The following is a 15,003-nucleotide window of genomic DNA, read 5'->3' on the forward strand; positions in this document are numbered from 1 at the left end:
CTGGTTATATTTCACACTGCCAATGCTTCAGCGTTTAAGCCATAAAATAAACAGAGAATCGTGACGTTCAGTGTGAACACACAGCCAAGCATGTCTACTAAGTTTCCAACGCAAGTCTGCTTATCCTCTCTTTAAAACCTATTTATGCCATGTGATAAATGCTCGTCCAGACATTCTCTGCGTTTATCGACACACACACACACACACACACACACTGAATAAAGCTGCACTGAACGGCCCCTGTTATGTAACAGCGAAGCACAGCGGCTTTGCGCCTGCGAAAAGATAGAGCAGGTGGAGGGGGAGACATGCGCAGTAGGCGCCTCGTCAGCAGCATCAGGACCAGAAAGATCCTCAGGAGCCTGCGATGCGAGAAGATGGTGCATGTAAACACGCCGAGGGTAATGATCGCGTCGTTTTGTCGGGCTACGGTCGCCGCTTACATGTGTGCTCCCTAAGTGTGAAGTCGTGCGGACAAAAGAGACAAAAGGGAGGTTATTTTTTAACCGGCAGCAGCGGACGCGGCAGAGATGCGACGGCAGTAACATTTGATGAGATCGGTGTAGTCTCATAACGACAGTTTAAGCCTCTGCTGCGGTGCGACACAACAACAACAACAACAACAACAACGAAAGGATTCCTCCAATGTCACCCCACATGACGGGCTTTCCTCTGTGGTAGTCGCCGCTTTCTAGTGGGATGCACATCAGTGTTTGGCCGTACTCGCTCTCCGTCGTAATGGCAGCTCTGTACCAGGCCACGGACGCCTCCTCACCGGATAAATTTCTGGCCTTGAAAGACGTGAGAGAAGTGAAAGAGGAAACCACCCTGGATGAGAAGCTCTTCTTGCTGGCATGCGAGAAAGGTTTGCTGTCATTTGCTGGGGTCACTGTTTTTAATGTGTGTTTAAGATCCTAGAAAAGCTCATATTGATGTCGGAAGCCGCTGACTTTACTTCAGTGCTGAAGCATTAATGTCTTATATCAGCCAGCTGAAATGCACTGCAGTTAAAACACGCCATGACTAACAGCTTGACAGATTTCCAGCAGGGTCATTGCAGGAAGCAAACTGTACAGTCACATATTTTCCTTAGTGAATACTTCTCACAGCTGCCTACGTGTTGGCTGCTGTGGATATTTGCCCACGGGGGTTTTAGAGTTTAACGCCTGCTCCTCCTGAAAGTTTCTCCCTCTCCCTCTTTTCTCGTTCTTTTCACAGCTCTGAATGAAAGTTAATGCATGCAAAATGAAGGGAAACTGCACAAGATGCAGAAAGTGCAAGCGTAAAATAGCAAGATGGGAGGGGAATGTTTCATTGATAAGAACATTGTACAGGCTGAGATTGTTTTGGATGTGCAGCCCAGCAGCCATGACCATATAAAGTGTCTCTAAATATGGCAGGGCAATAAAAATTGTCCTTTGAGGGAGATGTTATTGTTATACACGACTGAGGTTAAGAGGACAGCTGGAGCGGAGCCTGCTTTGTGAGTGTTTGCCTCATGTCTGAAGCTGTGTGTGTCCGTTTGGCGCCATCCGCAGATAATACGTCTTTTCTTTAATAGATTTGACTTTGCAAGAATTTTCTAAAGAGGCTGCTGCTTTGTCTCTGATGTGCTTCTCAGGAGATTACTACATGGTGAAGAAACTGCTCGAGGAGAACCGACACGGCGAGCTCAATGTCAACTGCGTGGACGTGCTGGGCCGAGATGCCGTCACAATCGCCATCGAGAACGAGAATCTCGATATCCTGCAGCTTCTTCTGGAACATGGCTGCCAGGTAGTAAACACACACACACACACACTCAACAAATGCATGCAAGCCATAAAGACATGGGGTTGCTGTTGCTGCATGCTGTGTTTTACTTTGCCTTGTATTCTGCCATCTGAGAGCTTCAGAAGTGTTGTTTCTGTGCAGGCGACAGACGCTTTGTTGGTGGCCATAGACTCTGAGGTGGTGGGAGCTGTGGACATCCTCCTCAACCACAGACCGAGGCGGTCTTCAAAGCCCTCCATTGCTGTTAGTTTCCTCTCATTACAGCTTAGAAATCTTCTTTCAAAATAACCAGAAGGAGTATGCACAGTATTTTAGCTTTTTAATACATATAGTTCACTTTTTTTTTAGAAACTGATGCAAAGGATTCAAAACCCAGAATATTCCACCACAATGGACGTGGCTCCAGTCATCCTTGCAGCCCACAGGAACAACTACGAGATCCTGACTATGCTGCTGAAACAGGACATCTCGCTTCCCCGGCCCCATGCCGTCGGCTGCGAATGCACACTTTGCAACGCCAAAAACAAGAAAGACAGCTTAAGACACTCCAGGTACAGCGCAGGACATCTCAGCGATCTCAAACACCGAAAATGTAGTAGTATCAACACTGGTGGCTTTCCCCAGATGGCTACATTAAGCTACCGCTGATGTAGCACTGAGTGGTTGACATCGCTTCCAGATGATGCCTGTGTTGTTTTACTTGGTGATTGCTATGGCCTTGCTCTGGTATTTGAGAGCTTAAAAACTGCTATGAATCAGCTGGTGTGTCAAGTGAAGTGTTCAGGAAAGTTGAAGCGTTGCGGCACCTTGTTTTGATGATGGCATCAGTTTGAAAATGTCGTCTCAAGCATCTGGAAACAAATGATTTAGAGTCATTTTTGACAGCACCATGATTGCTTACGGGACTCTCTTAGTCTCACAGAGGATTACTAATGTGCTTTATTATTTCCAAGCTCTACTGATCCAGCTATGCAGAGCCAGTTCTGTCAGATTCATTACCAGCTGCAAGAATGGGTTCGGCAAAACAGGTGAACTAGGGAATAGTGCAGCAAAACAAATAAACGTGTCAACGCAAACACGAGTTAAAAGTTGACCATATGGGGATCATTAGGCTTGTTGAATAAATCTGACACAGTTCGCCAGCTGTTTCAGCAGCCTCACCTCTCTCATGTCATGTGCTCCATAACAAACACACACTCACCAATTTGGCGTCACAGCTGGGGAGATCACAATGCAAGACGGTCCCTAGGTTTTTCATATGAGCAACAGTTTTGCAGTGAAATATGAAGTCTAACTTGAGGGGAGGCTGCAAACCAGCAGAATTAGTGATTCTTGGTTTCTGATAGCATTTTAGACTTGCAAATGAGATTTTTTCTGATCTCCTCAGCTGGCGATTTTTAATCTCTCTGTGGGCCAGTGTAGCCTCCCACACGACAGGCTAAGTGAATCAGTCTGCAGTTTGTTTGGCAAACAACACAAGAGGTCAGAGTGGGTACAAATGAAACAGCTACACTAGAAGGCTGAATGTTTGTTTCTCCTCTTTTTTTTCTCGTATGTGCAGCAGTTTTTCATCCTGTTTCTCCCCTCTCATTATTATCTCCTCATCCACATCGGTTTTTCTGGATCAGGTTTCGTTTGGATATCTACCGCTGCCTGGCCAGTCCCTCTCTGATTATGCTCACTGAGGAAGATCCCATACTCAGGGCCTTCGAGCTGAGTGCAGACCTCAAGGAGCTCAGCCTGGTTGAGGTGGAGTTCAGGTACGACAGTTATCAGTTGCTACGCATACCGCTGAGAACATTTTTTGCACACGAAAGCAGAGAAACGTGTCACACATGCACAAACATATGTACGCACAGTGAAACTAATTTTCCTACATCCTGGAACTGATAAGAATCATAATCTCTCATGTGGTCTGATTGTATCTAATTTCCTTACTCTAGGAATGACTATGAGGAACTGGCAAAGCAGTGTAAAATGTTTGCCAAGGACCTGCTGGCTCAGGCTCGAAACTCTCGAGAGCTAGAAGTAATTCTCAACCACACATCCAGCGAGGACCACATTGACAAGAGAGGCTTACTGGAGGAGCGCATGAACCTCAGTCGACTCAAGCTTGCCATCAAATACAACCAAAAAGAGGTTAGGCAGCGTCAGTATCAAGCAATTTTCAGGAAAGTTTTTCATGTGTTTTTCATATGTTATGTGATCATTTCATTCAATACAGATTTATGGAGAGAAATTAATAATAATATCCATTATTAATGACCTCTTATTTACTGTACAATATGCAGGACTCATCCGCTCCAGCACAGCGTGTGCTTGTCCTTGTGAAATATGAGTTTGGCAGGACAGAATACTTCCTCCAGGCAAAGACTAAAACTAAAGCTGCAGGTCTGAAGCTGTAGAGATGGATGGCTCAGTATGAACAGTTTGACTCATATATCACAGTATAGCTCGTGGCCTACTGTTTCCTGCTGGGCAAATAACACCTCTTAGGGCTGCACATCAGAGAAATGCTCCCTTCTTCCTTCTTATTACCTGTGCCAAGCAGGTTATGTTTAGGGTCCTGTCTGTTTTCTCTGTTTGTCTCCCAGCAGGTTAACAGAAAAACTACTGGACTGATTTTTATGAAACCTGGAGGAAGGGTGTAGCATGGGTCAAGGTGGAACCCATTAAACTGTGGAGCATATTCACATCACATCACTTTTGTTAACATTGATAGTTAGGGCATTTGGTTTTGGTGTTGTACACAAAGAAGTGTCATACATCTTCAAATCCAGTAGGTGGAGGGAGGTTGTACAGTGACAAAACATAGCACTGTAGAAATACAAAAACTGCGTATCACAGTTCATAAAGATAATAAAGGAGAATGCTCAAACTTCACAAGAACAAGCACAAATACTGACTGTAAAGTTTGTGCTTGCAGATTTGCATATCATAGGAGAGTGGGCTGTTAGCCTTGGTGGAGGTCTGTGCCCTTTTAGTTTTAGGTCTGGATTTTTATTTTAGAGGGATATATTTATAGCTGACTCAATTAAAAAATGTGCCTACTGATGACTGTTTTATTAGCTAACCAGGTTAGCTGTTTCCCCCTGTTTCCTTGTCTTTGTGCTAAGCTAAGGGGTTGCTCATTGCAGCTTTATGTTCATCTTAGAGACATGAAAGTGTTGTCAATATTTTTCATCTAACTCTCGCCAAGAAAGTTAATCAGCGTATTTTTCAAAACTAAACGTCTATTTAAGCTTAATGAATTTGAATTTAATGAAATCGACAGAATTTGCTCCGTCATTCTCCTCACGTCATTCTCTCCTGACACCCCTCTTGCAGTTTGTGGCTCAGTCCAACTGTCAGCAGTTCCTCAACACCGTCTGGTTTGGAGAGACTGCCAGCTACCGGCGCAAACACACTTGTCTTAAGATAGCCACAGTGCTGAGTGTGGCGATGCTTTGGCCGCTGCTTTCTGTCTGCTATCTTCTGGTGCCACGCTCCCGTGTGGGCCAGATCATCCACACGCCCTTTGTCAAATTCATCATCCACAGCGCCTCCTACTTCACCTTCCTGCTGCTGCTCAACCTGTACTCTCTGGTCTACAACGAGGGCAAGAAAAACACCATGGGCCCTGCGCTGGAGATGATAGATTACCTGCTCATCCTCTGGATCATAGGTCAGCTTTTGTCCCCTCCGCCTCAACTCAGCTTTCATTTTAATAAATAATGTATGTATTTTTTGTGTAAAGGGATATAGTGGGGTTTTATTTCAGTTATAATATTTATTTCAGAGCTTGGAGGGGGCATTTCGATAGGCCTGTTTAAGTAATTATGTTATCTCCTAATCGGCACAGAACTAAAATAGAGCAAGAATTCAATCATGTAAACCAGAATTCAATAGAAAAACATTGCATAGTGGAGTGAAAAGGAGAGATGTGTGGTCTCCCTGAAATCCAGTATCCTGTATCCTTAATCCTATCGGGCATAACATGACAAACAGCTCTTTCTGTTCTAAATGACAGACAGCCTGGCTTGACTGGATTAAATCTGTCAGTTCTGCTTCTAATTGAGCTCCATAGAAATAAACCACTGCTTCTTCTTCTCTCTCCCCCGTGGCCCGAGTGCTAATATCACTCAGCCCACGTGCATGCAAACATGTATTTGCACGGGGACATGTGCACAAGCCGAATCGGTTCAGATGACGCTGGATAGTGACGGTTAGCAATTGACCCTGTCTCTCTCTGGGAATTGGACCTCTCTACCTCTCTCTTCTGCCAAGAAACCATTAGCGTGATCATTCAATCGCTTTAATGGCCCTGTGTTCTCAGCAGAGACATTTATCTCATGGTTGCAGCATCCTGTCCGTCTCGACTTGACACAAAGCATGGTAACCACAGCTCATTGGTCTAGATTTCATCGCTGCGTTGATAAATCACCCCTATAATGGCACCTGACAGTTTATAGAAGGGTTTAGAAGCATTTAGAAGCAGTTGAATTCTATCGTTCAATGTTTTGGCGTAATTTATTTGATATATTGTGCAACTGAGATCAGTAGTTGAGTCATTAGACAGAATTGTAATGGGATTTTTTTTTTCCATGGGCCGAGGTAGCCCACTAGAGGGGGAAAGATTCCTTAAGTGCTGCAAAAGAGCAACATCAAAGATTGATTTTAATAACTTCAGTTTCTTTCTTCACAGCTGCTTCATTGGAAAACGGCTTCACTGCAAGCTGCGATGCTTTCACACTTCAATGTGTGCAAGAGTAGTTTTAACAAGAGTGAGATTTTGTAATCCAAATGCTGTCAGGATATGGGAGTTATTAAAGATGTGAGATGTGCTGCATGTCTAACAGACAGCAGTCAAATGTCAAACAGCAGTTTGCACTGTCGCCTCATAGCAAGAGGGTTCCAGGTTTGATCCCGGTCTGGGCCCTTCTATGTGGACTTTGCATGTTCTCCCTGTGCCTGCGTGGGTACAAAATTATTAGCATCATAATATACTTACATAACAATATACTTAAAATAAAAAGCATTCATTTTCATGATTTTACTTTAATATCACTGTTGGTAAATGGGAGCCTTAATTTTTTTCATCTTTTATATATATTACCTTATTTACCGCTGGGCTAGCTTGTGAATAATCCCCTGTGGATCAATAAAGTCTTATTGATTTTGATATATAATTCATTTGCTGATTATAATTAGTTTTTTAAATCTGAAGTATAACATTTTCCTCTAAATTATAATGGAGTAGAAGTATAGCAGAAAATGAAAATACAAATACCTCAAAATTGTATTTCATGATCTTTCTAACCAAAGACAGATCAAAGAGAATTTATTCAGAGACAGAAAGAATTAGTGCCTGAAACATTTCCTGTGATTTGTGTGTAATTACTGTCAAATCCTTTGAAACCAACAGTACATCAATCAGATTCAATCTAACGAAATTATTCCTGAATCTAAGCATAGACGATGTGTCACCTACAACTGGAGTCAAGCTTCCAGTCTTCAATTTATTATCCTGTTGTACACAAAGAACTGATGACATTTCTCTTGAACACAAAAGACACACCCATCTGAACACAAAAACACACCCATCTGAACACAAAAACACACCCATCTTTATGAGATTCCACACATCTCCCTAAATCCCACAGATGACACATTTTCAACACATTAATCTCCCATTTCTATTTCTCAGACATTCCTGTTTCCCCTGGGCTCCTTCTGTGAGACGTCTTATGGCTGAATGTGGAAATGATTTTAAAATGTTGGGGATGGCAGGAAAATGGCTTTTCCCCATTGGTGTGTGTGTGTGTGTGTGTATATGTGTATGTTTAAATGGTGAATTCCTGCTCTCCATTAGGGATGGTGTGGTCGGACGTGAAGCGTCTGTGGTATGAGGGGCTGGAAGACTTTCTGGAAGAGTCGAGGAACCAGCTGAGCTTCGTGATGAATTCCCTTTACCTCGCCACCTTTGCTCTCAAGATAGTTGCTCATAGCAAGGTACACATGCATTGCACGCACTCCTTAGATTTACAGGACAGATAGCTGCATATATTCATCAGCAGTGTCGGCTTGAGAGGTTGAAAGAATTCTCTTCGCTGGATCCAAGAAGTTCATTGTTATTGTATGTTATTATGTATCAGTTTTCTGAGGATATAAAAGTAGTTCATCATGCGATATATTATTGGCCCACACAGGTGTTTTCAAGTGTTTGACTCAAGGTGTAATTTTTCACACCTTAAAAACAGGAGACTGAAGGGGGTGCCAATCAGGCACAGTCTGTACACACCCACATGGTCTGAAGGAAGAGGTCTAATCAGGCAGAAAATCATCATGTGGGTGGACCATGAGTATATATGAGTATTTAATATATAAAAATGAAGCAACAGCAGCTCTAATGTGTATGACTGATAAAAATTTCAGTTTGCTAATTTTTTCAAAAAGCAACTATACGTTGAATAGGTTGTTTTATTATTTTACATTTTTCAGTTACTCATTCTGAAGAAAGTTTGATGTGTAAAAAAGAACCCTGAAATATCAAAAAGTCTCCACTCTTTTCGCTTTTCAATTGTTTTCCGATCCACTAAATCAAGTGTAATAAAACAAGGAACAATAAGTGTGCATACCTGATTTGACTTGTCTGGTTTGGGTAGAGCAGGAAGACCTTCCTTGAGTTCTCCAGAGACAGGATTTAAACCCACTGTAAATTTAAAAACTGTGAACCTTTTATTATGAGCTAGTTAGCTTGCAGCGAGTATGAAAGTGTTCTCCCAACCCAGGAGGTTTACCTTGAATGTGGAAAAACAAGGGACACTCTGTCATTGGCCGCATGTCCAGGTGACACAACTCAAGGATCAGACACTTCATATGCCAATATGTGCTTTTTCTGAATCAGTGAGAGCAGCAGTCATCTCACTGATTCATTGCTTGGATGTGGAAGTCGCTTCCCGAATGTTAGTGTCACATTAGACTGTGCCAGTGCTTCTGTTTCTGAATGTTTGTTTCTTCTTCTTCTTCTTCTTCCAGTTCAAGAATGTAGAGGACACAGAGAGGAAGAATTGGGACGCCTTCCATCCCATCTTGGTGGCTGAGGGTCTGTTTGCCTTTGCCAACGTTCTAAGCTACCTGCGACTCTTCTTCATGTACACTACCAGCTCCGTACTGGGGCCGCTACAGGTGGGAAAGCAGAGATAACATGCACCAAAGGTAGCTGTGAGCTCAGTAAATTTTAGAGTTTGAAGCCTGATTCTTAGTGGAGCCAGACAAGGTTTGAACGTGATCCACATGGAAGTCTGAAATCATGTATCCAGCCAACACTTTGGATGAGAGCAAGTGCCAAATTCTTATGTAATGATTATAAAACCGCTTCCCTCTCTGTCATTCTCTCTAACCCCACCACACACACACACACACACATACACCACCCACTTTCTTCCTCTTTCAGTGAAACATGAACACTCAAGGACGAGCCCACATTATACATCATGGCAACTGTGCTCTGCAGCATCAAAACTATCATCATAAGCACAGTGAACTGCAGCAAATGCATGTGTTGTGCTGTGATGATAAACTAGGACGTAATAAACTGAACACAGCAGTCTGGCAGCTAAGCTTTGGCAAGCAGCAGCCATATGCACCCCCGTGTCATTATCATGATTTCTATCATCTACACAAATAACAGCACTTCAGTTTTACATAAAATTGATTTCTCATGCTAGCCTATGCATATTTAAAGCTGCATATAAATGCTTCGAACTGCAGCAGCACGTTCTCTTTAGATCTTACATTGATTTCTATCACAGTCTGGCATATACAGCAAGTCTCATTCTTTGCCATCCAGAAATTTTGGCTGCATGGGAATTAAGAAACAAAAAGGGAGAAGTGTAGTCATCACATACTTTATTTAGTCGGTGGCGTTTGAAAGTCTTTTGATTCAGTTTTGGAAATGTTTTGGATTTATTTTGAAATAGTCTGAGGTCCACCGTCAGCTAACAAAACAGCGTTCAAAAGCTAAGCAGAATGCTAAGCAGCATGTAGAAAAATGAATGGGCATCAGCCTGATCTTCGAAATCCTGGAAAAGCTGCACTGAATAAACTCCCTCGAGTCTTAGCTGCCAGTGTCATTCAGAATGATGTATTTTCAGAATCTCTTCTCTTGTTTGTCTCAAAAGGTCATGGAAATATTGAGCAATACAGTGGTACTGATCTGCTTCATGCCTCTCAAACAGCACGAAATAAAATACATTTGTAGAAATCAGACATTTAGTCTGACAAAAATGGACTGCCTTGTTTGGCAAAGGACTGCTCTTTGTTGGGATGCCGTGTTTCTCAGTGTCATTTATTGTTATTAACATGGCTGTTAACAATTAGTGGAGATTTTGTTTATTCTATTCTTTTTCCAGTGGAAGAGTGATATTCACCCTCCAATAGTGTAAATAGTGACTGTCTTTTCAAGAGGTGAAACTGTGCCAGTCAAAGCCTAAAACTGTATAAGTTTCATGTCTTTGGCAATCTCAGGTGGCCAGTCAAAAACTTTACAGATAAGCTTATTTGACAATCTGGTGAAAAATATGCTGTTAAGTCATTATTGTCCCCCTTCCCACACAAAATGTTGTGCCATAAATGCTCCTTTTTATTGCATCATGATGTTGTGTATAGTACAGCCATCTGGCAGACTTTAAGCCAGCCAACATCTGACTTTGTGCGGGCAGAATTTGACTTTTTCCCCCATGTGTGACTTTATTACATAAAGGTATGCAGTGAGCTCAGTGTGTTTGCAGGGATGCCTTCCTGTCATTAAGCCAAGGTTCTGTTTGCGGTTGACTTATAAAACACTAAGGGATCCCTGTAGATTGTTATTAAGTGTTTCAGCTGCAATATCCCCCATCATTCTGCCTCTCTCTCTCTCTCTCTGTCTTCTTTCCTCTTTCCAACCTTTTTTCACTCACTCACTCACTCACTCACTCTGTGACATCACTGTCTGGCTTGGCAGGATGGAAAAATTCTTAACTTTGGAAATAGATGTGACTGTGTGTTCAATGCTGCACTCGCACTCACATGGCAGGCCGCCTCCCTACTAATGTACACGCACCCACACATTTCCACGCTCTTGTGATATATAAGTGTGCAATTCAGCTGCACTCAGACAAGCTCCTGCTCCCTCTCAGACAGTGAGGCAGTAATGCGTGGGTTGTGGTAATGCATGTTTCTTTGATTCGGTCCTTCCTGAAGAGACCAGCTCACATTTCTGCTGGGTAGTGCCCCCTGCTGAGGTTGGAAAGAGTGACTTAAAGTGTGAGCGTGTGTCTGTGGGCATCTACTATCGCCATACAATGAGCTCACTCATGGCCCAGACTTAACCTCAATGAGAGTAATTTCCCACATAAATGATGGCAGTTGTGCTCAGAATTTGTATGTAGTATGGTAGTAACAGCTCTTAATGCACACTTTGTTTCATTTCTTGTTAGAATAAAATGCTAAAGAATAAAATTTCTCATATGAACAGCCAAAAACAGTACTGTATACTAGTGATATATGGTATAGATGGATATTTAGTAGTGTTTGTATGTACAGTACATAGATGGATCTTAGGGGCTGTAAATGCATTAGACACCCTCCCTCCTCCAGTCAAGGTTAAGGGCTCCTGACCTGCTGCATACCTGCTCTGTTTGTAAAGTAAGTGCATGAGGCTACTTGTCAGGCTGCATAAGTAGGGGACACCCTCAGCTCCTAAATCAGACATGTACAAAGTGGCAGAGGAATACACGGAGGGAATTTACACATGACAAGAGAATGAATCAACCTAGTAGACTAGCCCTTCTCCTCAAACAAGCTGTCTGAGTTTCAGTGCAAACACCCCAGTCACTGTTCACCTTGAGGTGCAGGGAGAGTGGTCATCCCTCACACTGGACACTGTGTGTGTGTTTGTGTTTTGCAAGGGCGTGTGTATTCTGACCTTGTTTGAGCATCTCTAGATCCTACTACTAAACAGATAGGCCACTCAGGACTATAAATAGATGGTTTCCAATGGTCTGAGAAGACTTTCTCTGTCTTTTAAGCCTTTGGATTATTCCATGTTTGTCTGTCTTCCCTCAGGTGGGGTTAGAGCACCACGGCGGCCAGAATATGTTGCTTTTTCCGCTTTTTTTCAAGGGATCACTGCTAAACAAGAACATGAGGGGAAAAACTAGCTAAATGAGGTGGAATTTTTTTCACATGGGACGAGTGTAGAAAGAGCACCAAAACTTCACAAGCACAACAACTGCTCGAGCAGAAACAGTTGCGTTGATGAAGTCTTCAAAATTGGTTTAAATATTTTGTAAAGGAGCCTAAAACACTAGAATGACCTGACATATTGTTAATTCTTGATACTAGGGATAAGAAAGAAAAAGTACCCAGTAAGCACCAAAATAAAATTGTCCACCCTTAGCCTAATTCAGTTATCACTAGGCTACATGGGTGTTTCCTCATGAGGTGTGCAAAATGCTGCTAAACTTGCTAGCAGCAACTACAATTACCAAGCCTAAAACATTGATGTTTCTTGTCCGTATTTAAATTCTTGGCAGTATAACAAATATTTAACCATTTAGTGTGGCGGTGAACCGAAATAATAATGCCTTTCCTGTTATTCAGTCACTGCTAGGCTATGCTGATATACAGACTGATATACAGACTAAAACAATGATACTGCAGTTTCTCATGACTGTAAAAGTGAAAAAAAGAAAAAAACAGTTAAACCAAGTTAAATCATGCTGATCACATTACTGACACATCCAAATGCATGACTGGATGGCAAAGACAATGTTCTACCTTTACCACATTAACTTCAATCAAATTCTATGAAGACCAGACAAACTTCCTGCCTATGTAATACCTGACCCCATCTAGCCCCCTTCCTGCTTAATGAGGATTACTGGATCTGGCAGGACACTGACTATAAAAAAATAGAAAAAAATTCTCATGTCTCCTTGATTAGAACAGATTAAACAGTGCAGGATTAACAAATATTATTTTTCCCCCCAGATCTCCATGGGTCAGATGCTGCAAGAGTTTGGAAAGTTTTTGGGCCTCTTCCTGCTGGTGTTATTCTCCTTCACAATTGGACTCACTCAGCTTTATGGGAAGGACCACAAAGACCCGGACAAGCATCCACCCAAAGACTGCGAGGGCATATTCTGCCCGCAACAGAGCAATGATGCATTCCACTCGTATGGGCCAATCTCATTCTGTCATTTTGGAGAGCACTGAGAACACTGATGAATGTTGAGAATGCTTGTTGAGAGATATCAGACACTATGAGACCGTGTGACAGCTGATAAAAGCTTTTTTAAAAAGTTTTTCCTCATAACTATAAAATTAGATATCATTAGAATGTATATGGGCAGCACAGTGGTGCAGTGGGTTAGCACTGTCACCTCACAACAAGAGGATTCCAGGTTTGAGTTCTGGTCTGGCAGTCTGTGTGGAGTTTGTATGTCCTCACTAGGCCTGTGCAGGTTTTCTCCAGGTACTTCCTCCCACAGTGCCAAGAACATGCACATTACGTTACTCTTCGTTGCCCCTAGGTGTGAGTGTGTGATTATCTGTCTTTGTGTGTCAGCCCTGCGTGAGCTTTGCGATTGACTGGCGAAATGTATCTGACAGACATGTTGCTTAATGTCCACTGACATCTGTCTTCTTCCATTTCACAGGTTTATGGGGACCTGCTATGCCCTGTTCTGGTACATATTTTCCCTGGCACACGTTGCGCTTTTTGTCACCCGCATTGCGTACACAGAGGAGCTACGCTCTTTTGTTGGTGCCATGATCATAGGCACCTACAACATTGTGGTGGTTATTGTGCTGACTAAACTACTTGTGGCCATGCTCCATAAAAGCTTCAGACAAATTGCTGTAAGTATTAACTACTCCTGGCACTAATTGACTTGTTTCTCAGCACTGTCAAGGGTAATTTGGGTTCAACTTGGAACCGAAAGTTGCAACTGTTTTCATTTACAGTTAAGATTAGATTTCTCTAATTCTCTCTGAATTGTTACACAGATGTTAAATTGTTTTTAACTTTGGAAACCCGCTGCACATTTTCTCTTTCCTTTGAACAATGATTTTGATCGTGCTAAGCAAAACAACTCACTTGCATTTTCAAAATTCCTCTCTAAATGGAGAACAGTTCAAGTTAATTCCTACAATCTTGTGTTCTCAACGTTCTTGCTGGCTTTTGGGCTTCTGTAGAATCATGAGGATAAGGAGTGGAAGTTTGCTCGGGCCAAACTGTGGCTTAGCTACTTTGATGACAAGTGTACCCTGCCTCCACCATTCAATATCCTCCCCTCCCCGAAGACTGTGTGCTACCTGGTGACCAGTATGAGCAAGTGGATCTGTTCGCACACCTCAAAGGGCAAGGTGAAGAGGCAGAACAGTCTCAAAGTAAGAAAAATTTTGTTCATCTGGCAAAACCTTAACTCGTAGCAGGAAGATCACCACCACTATATGTTTGTCATTTGTTTTTGATTATTTTCTGGAAGACCTCCTCTGCTTTGTGCATTTTGTCATCGATCTGAATTCCTTCACTGTCTTTTCCATCCAGGAGTGGAAGAACTTGAAGCAAAAGCGTGATGAGAACTACCAGAAGATTATGTGTTGTCTGGTTCACCGCTACTTGACCTCCACGCGGCAGAAGATGCAGAGCACAGACCAGGCCACGGTGGAAAATCTGAACGACCTCCGCCAAGACCTCTCCAAGTTTCGCAATGAGATGAGGGACCTGCTCGGCTTCCGGACCTCCAAATATGCCATGTTTTACCCAAGGAGCTAAAAAGACTAAATATCTCTTCCCTTTCCCTTTTGCTTCTCTTTTATCTGGGATGCCGTGTGACCCGAGCATGTAATAAACTGTGCTCCTTCGAGTCACAGAGGCAAATTTTTAACATGGAACTTAACTAGAAATAAGTATATTCTCCTCCAGACTGTCCCCATATGTATTATTCAGCCATTCTACAGTTTTTGTAAATAGAGAAAGCCATTGTTTTCAACAAAGACAAATAAAGATTTATGGAAAAACTTGACCCATGTGACTTTAATGGCATAAAAAGCTGATCATGAATACAAATGCTGCTTTTTAGATGTGAAGTTATTGTTGATTATTCTCCTTGAAAGCTCTTTGGTCACTCAGGTCTGAAAGCCAGAAAACTGTCAACTGTTAAGCCAGCTGCCCAGCGGTCCAGTCCACGTGAGTGTCACATT

General features: G+C 42.5%; 1 protein-coding gene across 1 annotated transcript; it reads left to right on the forward strand.

Moving 5' to 3' along the window:
* The first annotated feature begins 307 nt into the window (after positions 1–307).
* trpc1 (transient receptor potential cation channel, subfamily C, member 1) lies at positions 308–14,919 on the forward strand. The gene is made up of 13 exons (XM_046372113.1): positions 308–865; positions 1,622–1,776; positions 1,915–2,016; positions 2,122–2,324; positions 3,402–3,533; positions 3,717–3,912; positions 5,101–5,437; positions 7,625–7,764; positions 8,791–8,940; positions 12,787–12,971; positions 13,455–13,656; positions 13,993–14,187; positions 14,348–14,919. Exons 1-13 carry the CDS (start codon positions 700–702, stop codon positions 14,573–14,575), a joined length of 2,391 nt encoding a protein of 796 aa, XP_046228069.1. The 5' UTR covers positions 308–699; the 3' UTR covers positions 14,576–14,919.
* The last annotated feature ends 84 nt before the right edge of the window (positions 14,920–15,003 follow it).

This window comes from Scatophagus argus, chromosome 18, assembly GCF_020382885.2.
Source record: "Scatophagus argus isolate fScaArg1 chromosome 18, fScaArg1.pri, whole genome shotgun sequence".
NCBI classification, from domain to species: domain Eukaryota; kingdom Metazoa; phylum Chordata; class Actinopteri; family Scatophagidae; genus Scatophagus; species Scatophagus argus.

What these genes read in the sequence shown, in the direction of transcription:
- trpc1 (XM_046372113.1), top strand. Translation starts at nt 700, where the DNA reads ATGCACATCAGTGTTTGGCCGTACTCGCTCTCCGTCGTAATGGCAGCT. An exon ending in CTGGTTGAGGTGGAGTTCAG is followed by an intron (nt 3,534 to 3,716) that starts GTACGACAGTTA and finishes TCCTTACTCTAG; the next exon opens with GAATGACTATGAGGAACTGG. An exon ending in AGAGGCAGAACAGTCTCAAA is followed by an intron (nt 14,188 to 14,347) that starts GTAAGAAAAATT and finishes TTTTCCATCCAG; the next exon opens with GAGTGGAAGAACTTGAAGCA.